At 40.6% G+C, this 16510-nt stretch overlaps 1 protein-coding gene across 3 annotated transcripts; it reads left to right on the top strand.

Annotated features, from left to right (window-relative positions):
• Window positions 1-3739: 3739 nt before the first annotated feature.
• LOC139974454 (cytochrome P450 2F2-like) lies at window positions 3740-14244 on the top strand. Of its 3 annotated transcripts, none has more exons than XM_071981620.1 (7): window positions 3740-3893; window positions 5082-5408; window positions 7795-7942; window positions 9016-9443; window positions 11467-11694; window positions 12243-12440; window positions 13117-14244. In XM_071981620.1, the coding sequence occupies exons 2-7, from the start codon at window positions 5084-5086 to the stop codon at window positions 13317-13319; spliced, it is 1530 nt and encodes a 509-aa protein (XP_071837721.1). In that variant the 5' UTR covers window positions 3740-3893; window positions 5082-5083; the 3' UTR covers window positions 13320-14244. The 3 variants fall into 3 exon arrangements, with proteins under 3 accessions (XP_071837721.1, XP_071837723.1, XP_071837722.1); XM_071981622.1 differs by lacking the exon at window positions 3740-3893 and adding an exon at window positions 3917-3950; XM_071981621.1 differs by lacking the exon at window positions 3740-3893 and adding an exon at window positions 4263-4418.
• The last annotated feature ends 2266 nt before the right edge of the window (window positions 14245-16510 follow it).

Below are 16510 nucleotides of genomic sequence, written 5' to 3'. Positions count from 1 at the left end.
TGAGCATTGAAATGCATGTTCCAGGATGAACAGCCAAAAAACTGTCTATGTGTGTAGTCAAAGGCGTAGGAGCCCAATTGGATTTGGGGGCTGTAATGACTTGCCCGAAAAAAAAGCCAAAATTTTTCGCGCAAGAAGCGCGCGTTCAACATATCGATGCCAATATCATATAAGCAAGCATCGGTCATTACATCGCATGCCATCGTTTACCGTACGGTCCGTCAAAGTTGCACAGTATACCGCCGGATGCTAATGTAAACAACCAAATGTCTTATGTAGATGGAGAAAAACCATACAGATCCATTTATGTCAAAACTCTCTTTAACAGTAGTAACATCGGCCAAGCTTACAACTTTATTTTAATTACCAAGGAGATCATTTTTAAGCTATTCATTGCTATTTATTTTTCTTTCAGTAGGTGCCAGAAAAAAATGGGGAAAATTTGGTTGCGGGGGAGGGGGGGGGGGCTGCAGCCCCCGCCTCCTACGAGACCTACGCCTATGTGTGTAGTGTTCGGTTTCGATATAAATATCTGCTATTTTGCATTTCCTTCAACGCAGTTTTATAATAGCCATTATAAGAGGTTGCAATATTTCTACACCAATAAATTAACTGTGTCGGAATTTCCGAAAATTTCCTCACCAACATTCTTCATCATACTTTCCTCTACTCGTGCAATTTTGACCTGTCTGTTAGGGGTTCAAGGAGGTTTTTCTATAATGGTTGTCCATAGATTGAATTTTGTGCAACATTATTGGTATGTTCTGAAGTGATTTTATTCACGAGAAATGGGAATTTTCAAATTCTCAACAAGTAATGGGCTTAAAACCTTGAAAAGTGGGGCTTTCGGATATTGTGGGCCGTGACGTAGAATCACCTACAAGAGCAATGATCCATAGGACATGCAATGAGGTCGAACATGATGTGTGACTGGTGACAATCTTCAAAAAGGTTATGGATGGAAAAAAAACCTTTTGGGAAATACTGCGGTTCTCAGGCAAAAGTGTACATCTGGTTGGTCATTTTCAAGCCCAATAAGTGCCATTTCCGGTGATCTGGGGGTATCAAAACCAGAAATGTTCTTGTACGCTGCGCGCCAACCGATGGTGGCGCTCCGCTCAGATAGTAATTCGCCCCCCCCCCCGGGTTAGAAAATCCTGGATACGCCCTGGATATTGTTTCCGTGTCAAAGCCACAACAAGTACGAAGACTATTATCTATGACATTTACAATATTAAGGTATTTCTTAGTACGGATGATCCTGTGAAGTATTCTATATTAAAACCACCTCTAAAACACTCAGGGTCTCACATCATTTTGAATAAGATTTATGTTTAAAGTCTGTCGAGTTCAACATTTTGTCATAGACAGACTTACAGCACAAGATACGGTCACAAAGTGTGTCATTAACAAAACTATTTACTGGATTATCAAGCTTATATGATCGGTATTTAAAAAAAAAATCGTTCCACGAGGATCTTCTTGCAGCAATTATACCGTAATATTCACGAAAGTGACACCAAATAGAGCTATTGTTCCAAATTGGCTGGCTAAGAATTAAATTATCATTGTTTAAAGAGTCAGGCTGGCTTAAATTATGAAAGAAAAATGATTTTTTTTGTACTGGCATTCCCAACTTTAATGTTGAAGAGTTTTCTTCATGTGATGGTGCTCTCAAAAGCTTTAAATGCTATGGAGAATGGCAAATCACCTGGAACTGATGTCTTATCTAAAGATTTCTATAAGCATTTTTGGTCCCTTCTTGGTACTTTTGTTGTATCTTCTTTAAACTATGCCTGCGATCACCAATCTCTTTCACACGAGCAGAGCAGAGGCACATATACGCTAATGCGCAAGCCTGATAAGGACCCAGACCTTATTATCTGTAGACCAATTTCTTTGCTTAATACGGATTATAAAATAGGTGCAAAGGCTCTCGCGAATAGATTAAAGGAGGCGGCCAGTTATTGTGTTGAAGATAATAGTACATTATATGGCCTTATTGCGGCAATTCCAGCAAACTGGAAATCCAAATTGCGTACAAATGCTGATTCAAATGATCCTAGCTCTCTTGTACATAATAAGTCAAATATGTCTCAGCTTTGTGTTCCCAATGTTATTAACGCATATTTCCACTTATCCAAGGGTTTGTGAAAAATGGAACTTAACTTTTAACTCGACCGATGAGGATTGGTAGATTATTTTTAGGTGTCCTTTTATAACAGTTTCCGATGCCAAGTTGCAGTACTTCCAATTTAGGTTTTTACATCGCATATTAGGTACAAACATGGCTTCTGTTTCTTATGAAGAAATCAGACACATATCTTTTTTTTTTACTTTCTGTCACATTGAAGAGGAAACGCTTGACTCATTTCTTTTGGAATTGTAATACCATCTCTAGTTTCCTGTTAGATACTGAACAACTGTTGTTTGGCAGACAATTTCTCTTTACAAAACAAAAGACTATTTTTTTGGTAAAATTACTCTTGTTTATGATCCAATAAACTTTTTCTTAAATCATTGTAAATATTATATTTTCAGCTGTAAATTAACTAATAGCAATCCCGATTGCAACGATTTTTTAGTTAGAATGAAATTCATTATGAGGGTTGAAAATTACATTACGTCAAAACGGAACAGCTCACGAAATAAACGACTAAGATATAGGGAACTCAGAACATGTTTATCATACTCTATGCCAATGGCTGATGTTACGTGGCCGTTCTCATACGGAGAACAGATCACGTGACATAAAAAGGAGAACACAAGGATGAAAGTAAGTTTAGAGCATTTAATAAGCTATTTACATGGCAGAACAAAGAATAAATATGAACATAATAAAAAACTATAGTTTCTTAATTCAATTAACGTCTTTCTGGACCTGGGAGCCAAGGGGAGAGTTTCTGACTTTCGCCGGATTTAAGTTACCTTAGTGTTGCTAGGCGGATAGTGTCCAGGTTTGCTTTAGAATGGTTGAAGTAGTTCGGCTGGTTGTAGAGATAGTTTAGGTAGAGCGACGAGAATCCATTAGAGAACGTAGTAGGGTGGAGTTCCGACAAAAGTATAGAGTTAAATATATATACTGTGATTAATATGGGCACAGTAATCAAAGCCAGGGAACCATCAGAGGTGCTTTTTACGTGACCCGCCATGCGGGATACAAAACGTCACGGCCAAACGGCACTACCGAACCATCCCATTCTGACAAACGAAACTCAGGTCAAGCGAGCCCCCCCCCCCCCAAAAAAAAAATACATACGCCCACCGACCTGCAGAGACAAAACGCCCAACCACCCACTCAAACATTCAAAAAACCACAAAAGGACGACCAGCACGCAGCGAAACGAAACACCCCTCCCCAGCACACTACCGTCCAAAGAAGGCAGACCCAGATAAACGGCGAAAATCGCCTTCAATTTGAAGGCGAATGTCAGACTTCACCGCCTCCAGGACTGCCTGCCAACTGGCAAATTTCCCCCTAAAAACAATCAGAGGTGTGGAGACAACCTCGGAACGAACGGAGAAAATGGAGAGGGCGTCCTATCAAGGGCGTCTGCGGCTTATATACCCGGAGTGTAAAGGAATGCTCCGATAAGCTATGAATATTCATGAGTATGCAGAAACACTTTGTTGGCGAGTTCCAGTTATGTAGAATGCGTGAGCGCATCTGGGATCGTAACAATTGGAAGACCCGGAGAAATGATAACGTATGTTACGTAATATGGCAGATGAATAAGTGGGCTACATAACACTGATAATTAAAATTGTACACTGTCTTCTGTTGGCTTCATAAGCAGTTTTGCTAACAGTTTCATTTTATATTGACAAAAGGTTATTCGTGAGAAGGTGGTCGAACGGTTTTGCATTTCATCGTGTGTTGCCTTGTTTAAAAAGTAAGTATGCAGTTTAGCCTATGTAAATTTCTTGTGTGGAAGCTCTTCGATTTTGGCGTAGGTTTTCTCGTTACTTTATTTATTTATTTTGTATTTCATAACTTGGCTTTAAAAAATAACAGTTCATAAATTATCCCTGTTTATATTATTAAATTATTCCTGCTAGTTATAGTGGTAACAGTTATGATAACGTTTCATAAAGTTATGATTTTCGTTTAGAGTGTGGGCGGTATGAACATGTTCAAAATATTTACATGCAAAAGAGTGATTGCTGTGTGGTGACTGAGTTGAGGATGGGTGGTGGTGGGAGGAGGTGGGTGGGGAGGGGGTGAGTGGGAAAAGATACTGCCCTGTTACTTTGGAATGCTCTAACGAATACTGTTTGGTCGATTGAAGTTAAAAACGCGATCCAAAGAAAGAAAGAACTTGAACACGAAAAATCATGTAGAGTGGTTGAGGTTTGAGTCAAAACATGACAGAATGGTGTAATTTGGTATTATTTCTTCCGGCCGGGTCACGTTACGGGTGAGTTCTTATTTTTAGTTGTTGGGTGTGGTGGAGGCGGATGTGGGGGGGGGAGGCGATCTTCTCTACAACAATTCACTTTTCATGTCATTGAACTTGCAGTTCGCTGCATACGTGCCCAACGGTGCCCCCCCCCCCCCCATTTTACTTTGTTGTGTTCACCCGTTGTGTACTAAACGTATTTTTATTGTATGTACTATTCCTTAATTCTTACTTCAAGCTTGTTCTCGCTATTTTTTCTGTCTGTCTATCTGGTTTGAAAACACATTATTTTAGACTCGCTTTTACTGGGTAATAGACTGTGGTTTAACTTTTATTATGCATAGATACTACGTTTAGAACTACTTCCTTAATTCTTAACATTTTTTTAAATTATATTATTTTGGTATTTATTTACTACGTTTAGGGTTCTATGTTTTATCGTTTAGTACTGGGTATTTATTACTATCTGTTTTAGGCTTTTACAATAATTGTCTTTTCTCATACTTATTTAAACATAGACTATGATTTAATATATTTTACTATTTACATACTTCTGAAATTGTTTTGGACTATATGCGTTTTAGTACGGGTGTGTTTTACATATTGTTGATTTTGGCTTTTACATTTGCCTTATTGGTTCTATATATCTAATATTTTGGTGTTTGTTATTATTTCTCCTAGAAATGGAAGCGTTTGGCTCTTTCATCACAGTGTTCCTTGTTGTTGTAATAGTTTGGTTATTCATAAGAAGCATTCGTCGACGTTGTACTCTGCCAGGACCGAAAGGATGGCCATTGCTTGGCGTCTTACCGTATCTACCAAAGAAATGCTACAAGTATTTCACGGAACTGTCCAAGCAATACGGCGATATATGTTGCTGTCGATTGGGAACGACCGATCTAATTATAGTCTCTAACCTTGATATTCTTGATGATATTTTCCGTAGAAGAGGAGCAATTTTTAACAACAAATTCTTGAATTTACCAGAAAACATCGACTTACCATTAGGTGAGTGTTACGCAAGATTATAACGTTTTCAAGTAGAACAGGGAGGGGAGAAGGGGAGAAGGGGGGGGGGGTGGCGGGTTCCTTGTTGCCTCTACATCTTGAAAATATCCTTTTTGTTTGTTTAATTGTTCGTTCATATTACGGCTATTATATAACTTCGTTGAAGGAAATGAAAAATACCAGATATTTCCGATATCAGATATTTCGAAACCGACTCCACTACACACATAGGCGTAGGAGGCTGGGGCTGCAGCCCCCCCCCAACCATTTTTTCCACCTGAAAATTCGGGCAATATTTTTCGGGCACCTACTGAAAGAAAAATAAATAGCAGTGATGTAGCTTTAAGGAAATGAATAGTTTAAAAATTATCTCCTTGGTAATTAAAATAAAGTTGTAAGCTTGGCCGACTAATTCGCCATTACTACTGTAAAATAGAGTTTTGACGTAATTGGACCTGTATCCTTTTTCTCCATCTACAAAGACATTTTGCTGTTTACATTAGCATCCGGCCATATACTGCGCAACTTTCACGGACCGTACGGCACACGATGCCATGCGATGTAACGACCGATGCATGCTTATATGATATTGACATTAACATGTTGAACGCGCGCGAAAAAAATTGGTTATATTTTTTCGGGCAAGTCGTTACAGCCCCCCAAATCCAATTTGGCTCACTACGCCTTTGACTACACACATAGACAGTTTGAGGCTGTTCACCCTGAAACATGCATTTTCATGCTCACTGATATGCTCACTGATATCTGCTCTTTGCTTTACAAATTCGAACAGGCGTGTAGCGAGTACTTTGCCAAGGGAGCAGCGAAGCCTGTAGGCAAACTATCTAAGCGTAGCGCCACCATGAGTTGGCGCGAAGCGTACAAGAAAATTTTGGCCGAAAATGCCTCCCAGATCGCTGGAAATGACACTTCCCAGGCCTTGTAAGTTGAAAAAATGGAACGTCAAAAATGGAGTTGTCGGTGTAAGGGGTAGGGTGAGGCGCACGTCCCATCCGTAATCCTCGATCTGTCACTGGCTACCCTGTGTATATAATAGGGATTAGCGCTGTAATTATGACTGTTCCTCTTTCTCTTCCCGAGGTCTTGGTGTTTATCTTCTATTCCCTCTTTTTCTCCTTTTCTCTCTTTCCTCCTTTTCTTTTCCCCCTCTTTTTCCCTTTGTTTTTTCTCTCCTCTTTTCCTTACCCGGGGGGCGCGCGGCCCCAACGCCCCCCTGGATACGCGCCTGCATACAGCTATATAATACGCAGTGTTGTGGGGGTAGGTGTTGTGGGCTTGGGAGAGACTGCTGCCAGAGACATCGCTGCCTAAGCAAACTGCGGAGGAGAAATTAAATCACCGCTATGTTAATATAGAAATACCTAGACCTACACAAAACCAATGTTGGTTATCAAGGGCCTAGATATACAGCGTCAAAAGTTTTGGAATATTGTAACAATTGTTTTCATTTCTGTATTGGAAACATTGGATTATGTGAAAAAATGCTTCAGACAAAATGTTTTCTTCATGCACATGTAGCCTACAACTATTAAGACTAACGTTTTTTTCAGAATCAAATATTGACTTGTCTAACGAACAGTTTTGAACAGCTTGCCTAGCCTATACTAGTAGTCTGTATGTAAAGTACTGTAGTATGGCTGTACTGCACGTGTGCACACGTAAAATAATGTTTTGTGGCGCCCGCGGTTGGCTGACCAGAATTCACCTTTGCCATAGTGCCGATAGTATCAAACTTATGTCTTCACCCCTACTGTTGGAATATACCAATATGTTTTGCCTCCCTTCTGTATACGGAAATTGCATTAGGGATACACTATGATTGATTGAAAGGGGTATTTTGTTTAGGTTTGGACGATTTTTTTACTGAATTAAATAGCTAAATTAAAACGCCCAGTACAATGATATTTGTATTAATAGAAGTGTGTGTGTGTGTGGGACTGTTATTTTCTCAACGTCAAATAAGGAATGTCATTATTGCTTCTGACGAAAATCGTGCCGGGCGGCACAGACTTTCAGCTCCGAGTCCCTCCCATACGCAAAATTTCGACCGCCGGGCGGGTACGCCTGGCAATGACGCCCACCGTGACTTCGACAGCCTGCCAGCCACGCGTGCTACTGAACACTTAGTTTGCATAATAACATAAAGGGAAGCTTATCAACAATATTGACTTAGATCCATTGTCGTCGGCGCCCTCAATTCTTGCCGTAAATACCTCATCTACTATACCGACGGTAGCAAATGCGGCATAATGGCGGTGGTGGTTGTGGGAGGGGGTGGGGCGGTGACGCACCCCCGATATGCGGCCGCCCCTGAAAGAGGGTGATACCGTTCTTAAATAGTGATTAAATATCTGTTACATTGTAGGATTCGCCGAACTGCATTTAACTGACAAATGGGATGAGCTACGAAGGTTCACCGTAAAAGTTCTAAACAAGAGAGAACTCGGCGATCGAAGCTTTCAAGAATTACTCAGTGACGAAGCAACTCAGTTATTCAAACACGTGGCGGATTCGTAAGTATAAGAGTGTTATTCCTATTCTCAAAATAATGTACGCATAATATGCATCATAATTAACTATATCTATAAATAACTATTAATTACCGCATCGATTATCAATGTTCATTATTGTAAATTTTACCTTGGGTGCACGCTAGACACGGACCCAGGTGAGGTGGGCGGAGGGGGTGGGAGAATGGGGTGCACCGCGCCTTTTCCGTACGCATGAAACTTTAAACTATAAATATTAGCGTAATCTTGCGTTTTTACCTGAGTAAGGACCTAATTTATATCCTGAATATGTGCTTCAGAATCCAACATTTACGTCTACACTTTAACTTCTATTGGGCATCCCAGACCTTCTACGTGGACCCTGGGGCCGCACGCCATCTCTGTGTTTAAAAATGCTGGATCCACCCATGCACGCTAAAGTCTCTTATGTTTGTCCGAAATAATTAAGGTAGCACATGGGGCAGTATGACCTTACGTATGCAAAAGTGTTCGATTTAATAAATTCAGAGTTTCCATTTGTATCACAAAATACCACATATACTGTACATAACTACCATATGAAACGGTGTTTCGGGATTACCTTGGATGTCTGCGTTGGCCAGTTACATCGAGAGCTATATCTCTTCCACTCTTTCTTAAATGTATATTATGAACACTGTTCTTAATCCCATATTTTCGATTGCCCGGTAGTTTGACCTCTGCAGGCCCTGGAGGTTGTTAACTTTCACTCTGCATGGCATGTGTCAAAGAGACTGTTTAGCGCTGTAACATATCTCTGATATATATATATATGTGCAAATGCACACACACGCAGTGTAATTCCGCACTGACGACGCACAAAGTGTTTACTATGTTTGCTTACAACACTGCGCCGTCGGTTCACTTGGTTGTACGTTTACCGAGGCTTATGGATCCGTAAAACATGATATTACGTTTTCGTCTAAACTCTTACTATGACACGAATGTTTTCCCCCTCCCCCTCACCCTGAGGTTTCGATGTATAGGCATACGTCAAAACCTCAAATTTCGATAAATAGCTCATTGATATTTTGCTTGTTTTCGTTTGCTTGTTCTAGGTACGGCACAAAGCCATTTAATCCTACAAATGACATCCATCACTGCATGGGGAACATAATCTTCAGTGTGCTGTTCAGAAAACGATGGGCGTACGACGATAACGGTTTGGCGGAACTAATTGAAGCGGCGCACACGGCACCACAAGTTATTAATCCAAGTTCTTATTTTCTTATACCAACATTTGTTCACTATCTTGGCCGCTTCAACTTTATTCCGATGAAGAGCATTCGCATGGTTCAGTTAGCCTTTGAGAAGTTGAGTGGGTTTAGTGACGTTGAAATATCCAATCACTTGATGAACAATAATTCAACGTTAAACCCAGACGAAGAACAGGCGCATCGCCATTTTGCGGACATTTTTCTATCTACTGCAGATGGAAAGAAATCTAAAGGAGAGCAGACCTACATGACTGTCAATTCTTTGAAAGGTTAGTGTATAGCTCTTCTTACAATCTTTACAGGTCAAGCGACACGTAACCGATATCTTTTAATCTGGCAGCATACATATCTATTGTAACGCTGCCAACGTCCTGGGGTGGGGAAATCAGTCCCGGAACCAACCGAAGGGGCGGGAAGGTAAGTGGGGGGGGATACAAAATAATACTCAAAACCGGACAGCAGACATCGTCGGTGTAAGGTTAATAGGTATATAATTCTCATATCGTTCTTTACACTTTATACTGTACATAGATACATGTAACACATAGCCGCGCAATAGGATCGGGCACTATTCATGAATGTAGCATCCCAACTATCGAGAAGCGCAGGGGTCGGATACTGCACGTGGGTTGAATACTTCAGGCTGAAGCAGTGCAGGTGTCGGTTAATCCGCAGGGCTCGGGCAGCGCAGGTATCGCTACAGCGCTACGAAAATACACAGACATCTGCTCATTGCCTCCGCGGATGTGTAAATTAAACATATATACGATGATGCATGAGGAAATCGTACAACGGGCGAAACCCGTAGATTTCTGCTCACTATCTATCCCACAAACTATATATCAAATATGAGAACACAAGCTTACATAGTTATATTTTAATTTAATTAATGAGGAGTTTTTGTTTTTCTTCCTTCATATGCATGACCGTGTTACAAGGGGTACTGAATCCCTGAGCAGAATGATACGTACCCAATATGCTTACGGTTTTCTTTTTTGTACTTTTTCATCGTTTGCAAAAGTAAACAAGTGTCGTCTGCTACGTAATTGTAGGTGTAAAACATTCAGTTTCTCCGGCTTGTGTGTAACTCTGAGTGCACGATATATACCAGGGCCAAAGATTTTCCACAAATTCCAAGAGGCAATGAGTACCGGCCTTCTGCAGGCGATCTGTTTTACTACATTTACATAGCCAGCTGCCTTCTATAGTAAGCCTAAGTTAGGCATAGGCCTAGGCTAGGCGTATAACTTGCAAGTATGATCCGCGGAGGAGCGTTCTTTCATCTTCGTCATTTCCAAACACAGCAGAGGATTTAAGTTTTCCAATATCACTTTTCAAAAACCAAATAGAAATAAGTATGAGCATAGCATTTAACGAAATTGATAAAAAAAAAATCAATAGGGCAACTCAAATTCAAATTACATCAAAATTATACCATAGAATAAAGCTCCTCATTCCATCAGGAGGGCGAGTCCACACTTAATAAAAACAAAATCTTGCTGAATTTGTCCTGACCACCTAGAAATAGAAGGAAAAACAAAACAATACTGTGCATGGTTGGGGTGTAGATGAATGGAGAAGGAATGTTGTGTATTGTTAGTCAAATGAGGTGAGCTTGAGATCAGTAAGTGTGGCATGTCTTAACCGCTGTAGAATGAAGAGATGGATTGAGACGGAATAGTTTAGGGAATGGTAGGCATGTAAAGAATAAAATCAAATGTAATTTACATTTTTGAATTTCGGAAATAGCGGGTATTGTCGATTGTTGCCAATATCCACGGACCGCAATCAACCGTAAGGCATTGTTCTAAAATATACCATCCAAAGTGACGAGTCTTTTAATGTTAATGGGCTTCATTATGACCTTAAGTTCAGCATACAGCATTGACATACTTATGAAAATCAACTTCCAATTTTCTGATGACTAAATCAAGCTTATATAGCATATCTCAATATTTACTGCAGGCCGATATTATAACTACCATATTATACATCGACGGCGTATTATCGCAACCATGAAGCAGGTCTAACTTCTTTCTTCGAATGACAGTTGTGATGTCAAACCTTGTCCTCGCGCTCTTGAAAAAACGACACAATGTAACCAGAATTATCCCTTTACCTTACCTTGACAGGTGTGATGTCAAACCTCTCCTTCGCGGTCTTGTACATACAACTACCATGTTGACAGACTTAATCATATCTTGACAGGTGTGATATCAACCCTATTTCTGTGCGATTCTTGACATCACAGCTACAATGTTAACAAACTTATTCTTTATCGTCTCTCGACAGGTGTAGTAGCAAACCTCTTCCTGGGTGGTCTTGACAGTACAGCTACACAACTCACGTGGTTAATTTTGCTTCTATTAAAGTACCAGGACGTTCAGAAGAAGGCGAGAGAGGAAGTTCATGCAATCACTGGTCGTGAGAGATCACCAACTTTAACCGATAGAGATCAAATGAGCTACGTTAATGCGTTTATACAGGAAACCCACCGTTTTGTTAGCGCATCACCACATGGTAAATCTTCTTTCAACTATCTTTCACATCTTCATCACGAAGTTCAGATATACTCTTTACCAAATGGACTGGTTCTTTTAGGAAGGCAAGAAAGACTCGAGTTACTTTTCCATATAGCGTTGGAAGATTTGATTGGGAACAAGGTTATTTTGCTTGTTGTTGTATCTGCCATGTATTACTACTGACACCGTATAAATACATTTATATAAACAATGATGATGAGGACGAGGACGAGGACGACGACGACGAGGACGAGGACGAGGACGACGACGAGGACGACGAAGACGAGGACGACGAGGACGACGAGGAGGACGACGAGGAGGACGACGAGGACAACGACGAGGACGACGAGGACGGCGAGGACGACGAGAACGACGAGGACGACGAGGACGACGAGGACGACGATACGTGTTTGTTACGTTGATACTTCATTCATTGTCATGTTTTCGCAGGGAATATAACAGACGTGTTGACCCATTCGGTAACTGAAACGCACACCACCAATGGAAACAAAAACCCCATATCGGTATCATATTTCTTTCCGGTAGGTTCATACCATTTGGTGTCACAAGATACAGAGTACGATGGTTACTTCATCCCTAAGGGAACTCACGTCGTTCAAAACCAATGGGCGATCCACCACGACGAAGCTAATTTCAAAGATCCATTTGTCTTCAACCCAGAGAGGTTTATCGATGACGAGGGAGCATTCACAAAGAGTCGTTTCGTTGTGCCGTTTGGAACAGGTAAGGATTGGTTGGGGCATATTCAATAAAGAACAGGATTTTGGATGATGGAGAGCATTAAAAGAAGGAAACTTCCTGGTGACCTTCAAGTTCTCCGCCCCCTCTAATTCTTCCCACCTAAACGTGTATGGCAAGCTTTGTGGGACAAACATCACATTATATATCCGCGTATCAATTTGAACATATATATCGGCGTTTTAATTCGAATATATACGTGTATATATATTAGTAGCCAATCAAAAGGAATAAATATATCCGCGTATTAATTCGAATATAAACACGTATTAAATCATGATGTTGTCTCGACCAGGTACGTTTGGCCTGGGTGTAGGCCTTCGTCAGTAAACTAACTTTGCAATCTCTCATTTGTTGCACTGGCGAGACTACAATGCCAGTGAAAGCTTTAAGACATGCCAGTTATCGTCTGATATAAAACGCGTATTTATTCGAATTAATACACGTATATATTTGTATTAATACGAGGATATCTAGCCGGTGTTTGTCCCATATGGCTTGCCATAAACGTGTCTCTCCTGTATTCGTTGTTTTGACTATTTCTTTGATAATTCTTTTCGGCCAAAAACTCTCGAAACTATGTACGTTACTTTCGAATGATATGCTAATTGTAAAATGTTGCGGTATCATCGAATTTTGATGTTTCTTTCTATATTTTCAGGCAAACGGATCTGCCCAGGTGAAGTGTTGGCACAGAGAGAGCTTTTCCTTTTTGTAGCAACACTGCTCCAAAAGTTTGATCTGCAGCCTCCCGAGGGTGTAAGCCCCGATAGTATTTCGGTAGAAGGAGTATATAACGGAGCAGCCATTTTTGCTCCTGACTTTAAGGTCAGGTTTATGCCTTTGACAAACCCTTCCACTTAGCAGATGTAGCCAAGTAACTTCGTGTGTTGTGCAGTATAGAGCAATGACGGAAACTTCACGATCACATCGAAAACTTCTTGGTCTTACGGCGGAGATTGAGGACAGATGGCAGCACAGACTACTTACCTCCCTTTTGGAATTTATTATGCTTATTCATATCACACGTGTCTTGGCGACGAAACATTGCGAACCGACCATAGTTGAGGCTTGCTAAGAAATATTCATTTCATGAAATGTCAGAGTGTTTTAGTTTGATCAATCGCAATGTTACTCCGAGTAATTTGGTTGAAGGTGGGCACTTGTATCTCGGAGGGGGGGGGGGGTGGCAAGGACGTCGCTAGAGGGGGTGGTGGGGGGGTCTCACCCCAAAAAACTTGGTAAAACTGACGATAGTTGGAAACTTGGAGTGCGACAGTCGGAATTTCCGACTGTCGCACTCTTTGCCAAATTGGTTCGTATTTCTCAAGTCTTCGTTATCGTGCAACCAATCTTTGGAACTCATTACCAAAGGCAATAAGTGACAGGCCTAGCTTATAATCTTCGGTATAACTTAAGTAATTATTATTTAAACAAATACTAACTCTTGGCAAGTGATTGAATGACTCCAATTTGTTGTATGGACAAACTCAGGTGTTCAGATGCACTGGGATTGTTTTTTTTTCGGAGGGGAGGGGGGGGGGTGTTATTGTTTTGTTATGGTCTTATTGTTCTATTGTATGAAATTGTGTTTTTTGCTTTGTTGTACCTTGATTGGTCTCTTTCTCTGTATTTTAGGGAGCGAAGCACCCCGTCAAGCCCGCAAGGGTTTTTTGTTCCGCTTCCTTCACTTCATGTATTATTCACTACTACTTGATGTTATTTGTTATTTGTAAACGTTTAAATGCATGTTGTGAAAAACAAACAAACGAAATGAAATAAAAGACAACCTACATAGCACGGATGTTATATATAGGAGTTGTAAGCTTCGATATGTATTAGGGATCATGTTGTTAGTTGATGTCTCTGTCGAATTGTGTGTACTATTGCTACTGAGATGATGGAATGACGGCTAAGGCTGCTAGACATAGAAACAAAGCCTCTGTAATTAATGATCTTAACTCAGGGGCGTATCCAGGGGGGGGGGCGCAACAGGCGCGTGCCCCCCCTATTGGCCGTCACCAAAAAAAAAAAGTTTAGCAAAAAAAAAAAAAAAAATTGATGACGACCTTTAAGCGAGATGTCGGTGATCGCTCAACCCCCCCCCCCCCCTCCCGTATGCTTTATTTTTTGTTTGCCAAAAAAAGGTTCTGGCGAAGTTCGGCGGCATAATAGTTTTAGAAACATAGATGGTAATTGTGTTTGTATTATCACTATAAACACTAAGTGACATGCCAGCCATACTAAATTGTGCATTTTGTGTCCATATTTACTGGAAATGTTGCTTATTATTAAGGTCGAAAAATGGATCACATATGGCCATGGGCGGCGAACCTGGGGGGGGGGGGGAAGGGGGATATATCCCTCTGAAAATGGGTGGAGGGGATGTAATACACCATATCTCCCCACCAAATGACAGGGATAAGAATATTTTCATGCCTACATTTATGCATCATCGTTAATGTACGGCTCTTTTTTAGCTTCATTTCTCGCCTACTATAAACGCAGTGCGATCTTTTCAAATATAGCGTCTTTATAAAGCAAGAATAGTTGACTGTAGGCTTCATTGGCCCTATAACAACAAAATGTATTATTGCGCCCACGGTATTGATATAGTACATATATGCACCCTCATAGTATTCATATAGGCCCTATAGTAGGCCTATACACACGTACATGTTCCCTCGAACAGCTGAGAATCTCCAGGGTAATGCTTAATACACGTTTCACCTGGATGCCCTAGCAATCGGTACCTAGGAATGTAACTATGTGTAATTGTGTATTGCATGTGTATAGGCCTATAATAGCCTGCATGAGGCCATTTTCTTCATCGAATAATATAAAAGAGCTCTCGAACATTCTAACGACAACGTTCCTCCTGAAACAAGATTGACAGGGGCAATTTTCCCAAAATAACACCCGAAATTTAAAAAAAAATTATTTGGGATCCTGATTATGAGATATTTCGGACATGACATCCCTATTTTAAAGTTGGGTATATGCCGCTTGGAAACCTCGGGAAGTGCCGTTTCCGGCCATCTAGAGGGTTTGTTAATCCCAAAATTTTCTTGTACGCTTCGCGCCAACTCATGGTGGCGCTACGCTTAGATAGTCCACAAGGTCATATCACCCCCACTCGGAATTACGGATCGCCGCCCCTGCATATGGCACCATTTTGCATTTCAGCCCTTCTTCGAAAGCAAAAATTGTCCACCTCACCCCTTAGACCCATCCCCCAGGACGGCGATCATTCGTGCCTGACCCCCCCCCCCCCCATTGGAAAATCCTGGATACGCCCCTGTTAACTTATGCTTAATCTCCGGGAACACATCCATTTAAAAAGCTATTTTGAATAACATCTCTTTCCATCAACACATTTCAACGTAAGAAAAAACTTTAATAGTTATTAACAATTACATATGGAAGGCATTACATCTGTCTCTTCTATTCGTTTTCTTATTAGTAATCTTATGGTTTAGATGAGTTAAAACAACATTACAAATCTGAATGTATCAGCCGACAGTGAGTTCACAGTTGAGAAGAAAAGTTATTAATTTCAGTTCGTATAATGATCTTTTCGTCTAGTCACATGCATATTCTCTTTATTTTAAGTTTATTGTGAGGTGGTATGTGTTTATATAAGTACTACATCATGAAGTGGTAAATTGAAGTCTACCAAGATGAGCGTATCAAATGTGATACGTCATTCAAACGTTTTCATGAATCAACTATTATTCTGTTATGTACTTTAGATCCTCCTGCAAGAAGGAACTCGCGAAGAAGCCTCATTGCCTTAGCAGAGCCGCAAACTAACCGAAGTCAGTCTCTTAGATTCATATTTAACGTCCATGATTATAAATTGTCATTTGTCAACAACTCTGTAACTGGGCGACATACATTAATCTTGGAGAGACTCGAACTGGGGACCGTATGATTGGAAGACCCCGCATTAACCACTGATCTAACACTCCTAGAAGTATATATATATATATATATATATATATATATCTACAGTTACATTCCACATTACTTTTGTGATTTGAGTGTGTAAGTCA

The sequence above is a fragment of the Apostichopus japonicus genome, chromosome 9 (assembly GCF_037975245.1).
Source record: "Apostichopus japonicus isolate 1M-3 chromosome 9, ASM3797524v1, whole genome shotgun sequence".
Lineage (NCBI taxonomy): Eukaryota > Metazoa > Echinodermata > Holothuroidea > Aspidochirotida > Stichopodidae > Apostichopus > Apostichopus japonicus.
Note: the sequence above shows the minus strand (reverse complement) of the source record. Positions and strands in the feature narration are given on the sequence as shown.

What these genes read in the sequence shown, in the direction of transcription:
- LOC139974454 (XM_071981620.1), top strand. Translation starts at nt 5,084, where the DNA reads ATGGAAGCGTTTGGCTCTTTCATCACAGTGTTCCTTGTTGTTGTAATA. An exon ending in AAACATCGACTTACCATTAG is followed by an intron (nt 5,409 to 7,794) that starts GTGAGTGTTACG and finishes GTTACATTGTAG; the next exon opens with GATTCGCCGAACTGCATTTA. An exon ending in TTCAAACACGTGGCGGATTC is followed by an intron (nt 7,943 to 9,015) that starts GTAAGTATAAGA and finishes TGCTTGTTCTAG; the next exon opens with GTACGGCACAAAGCCATTTA.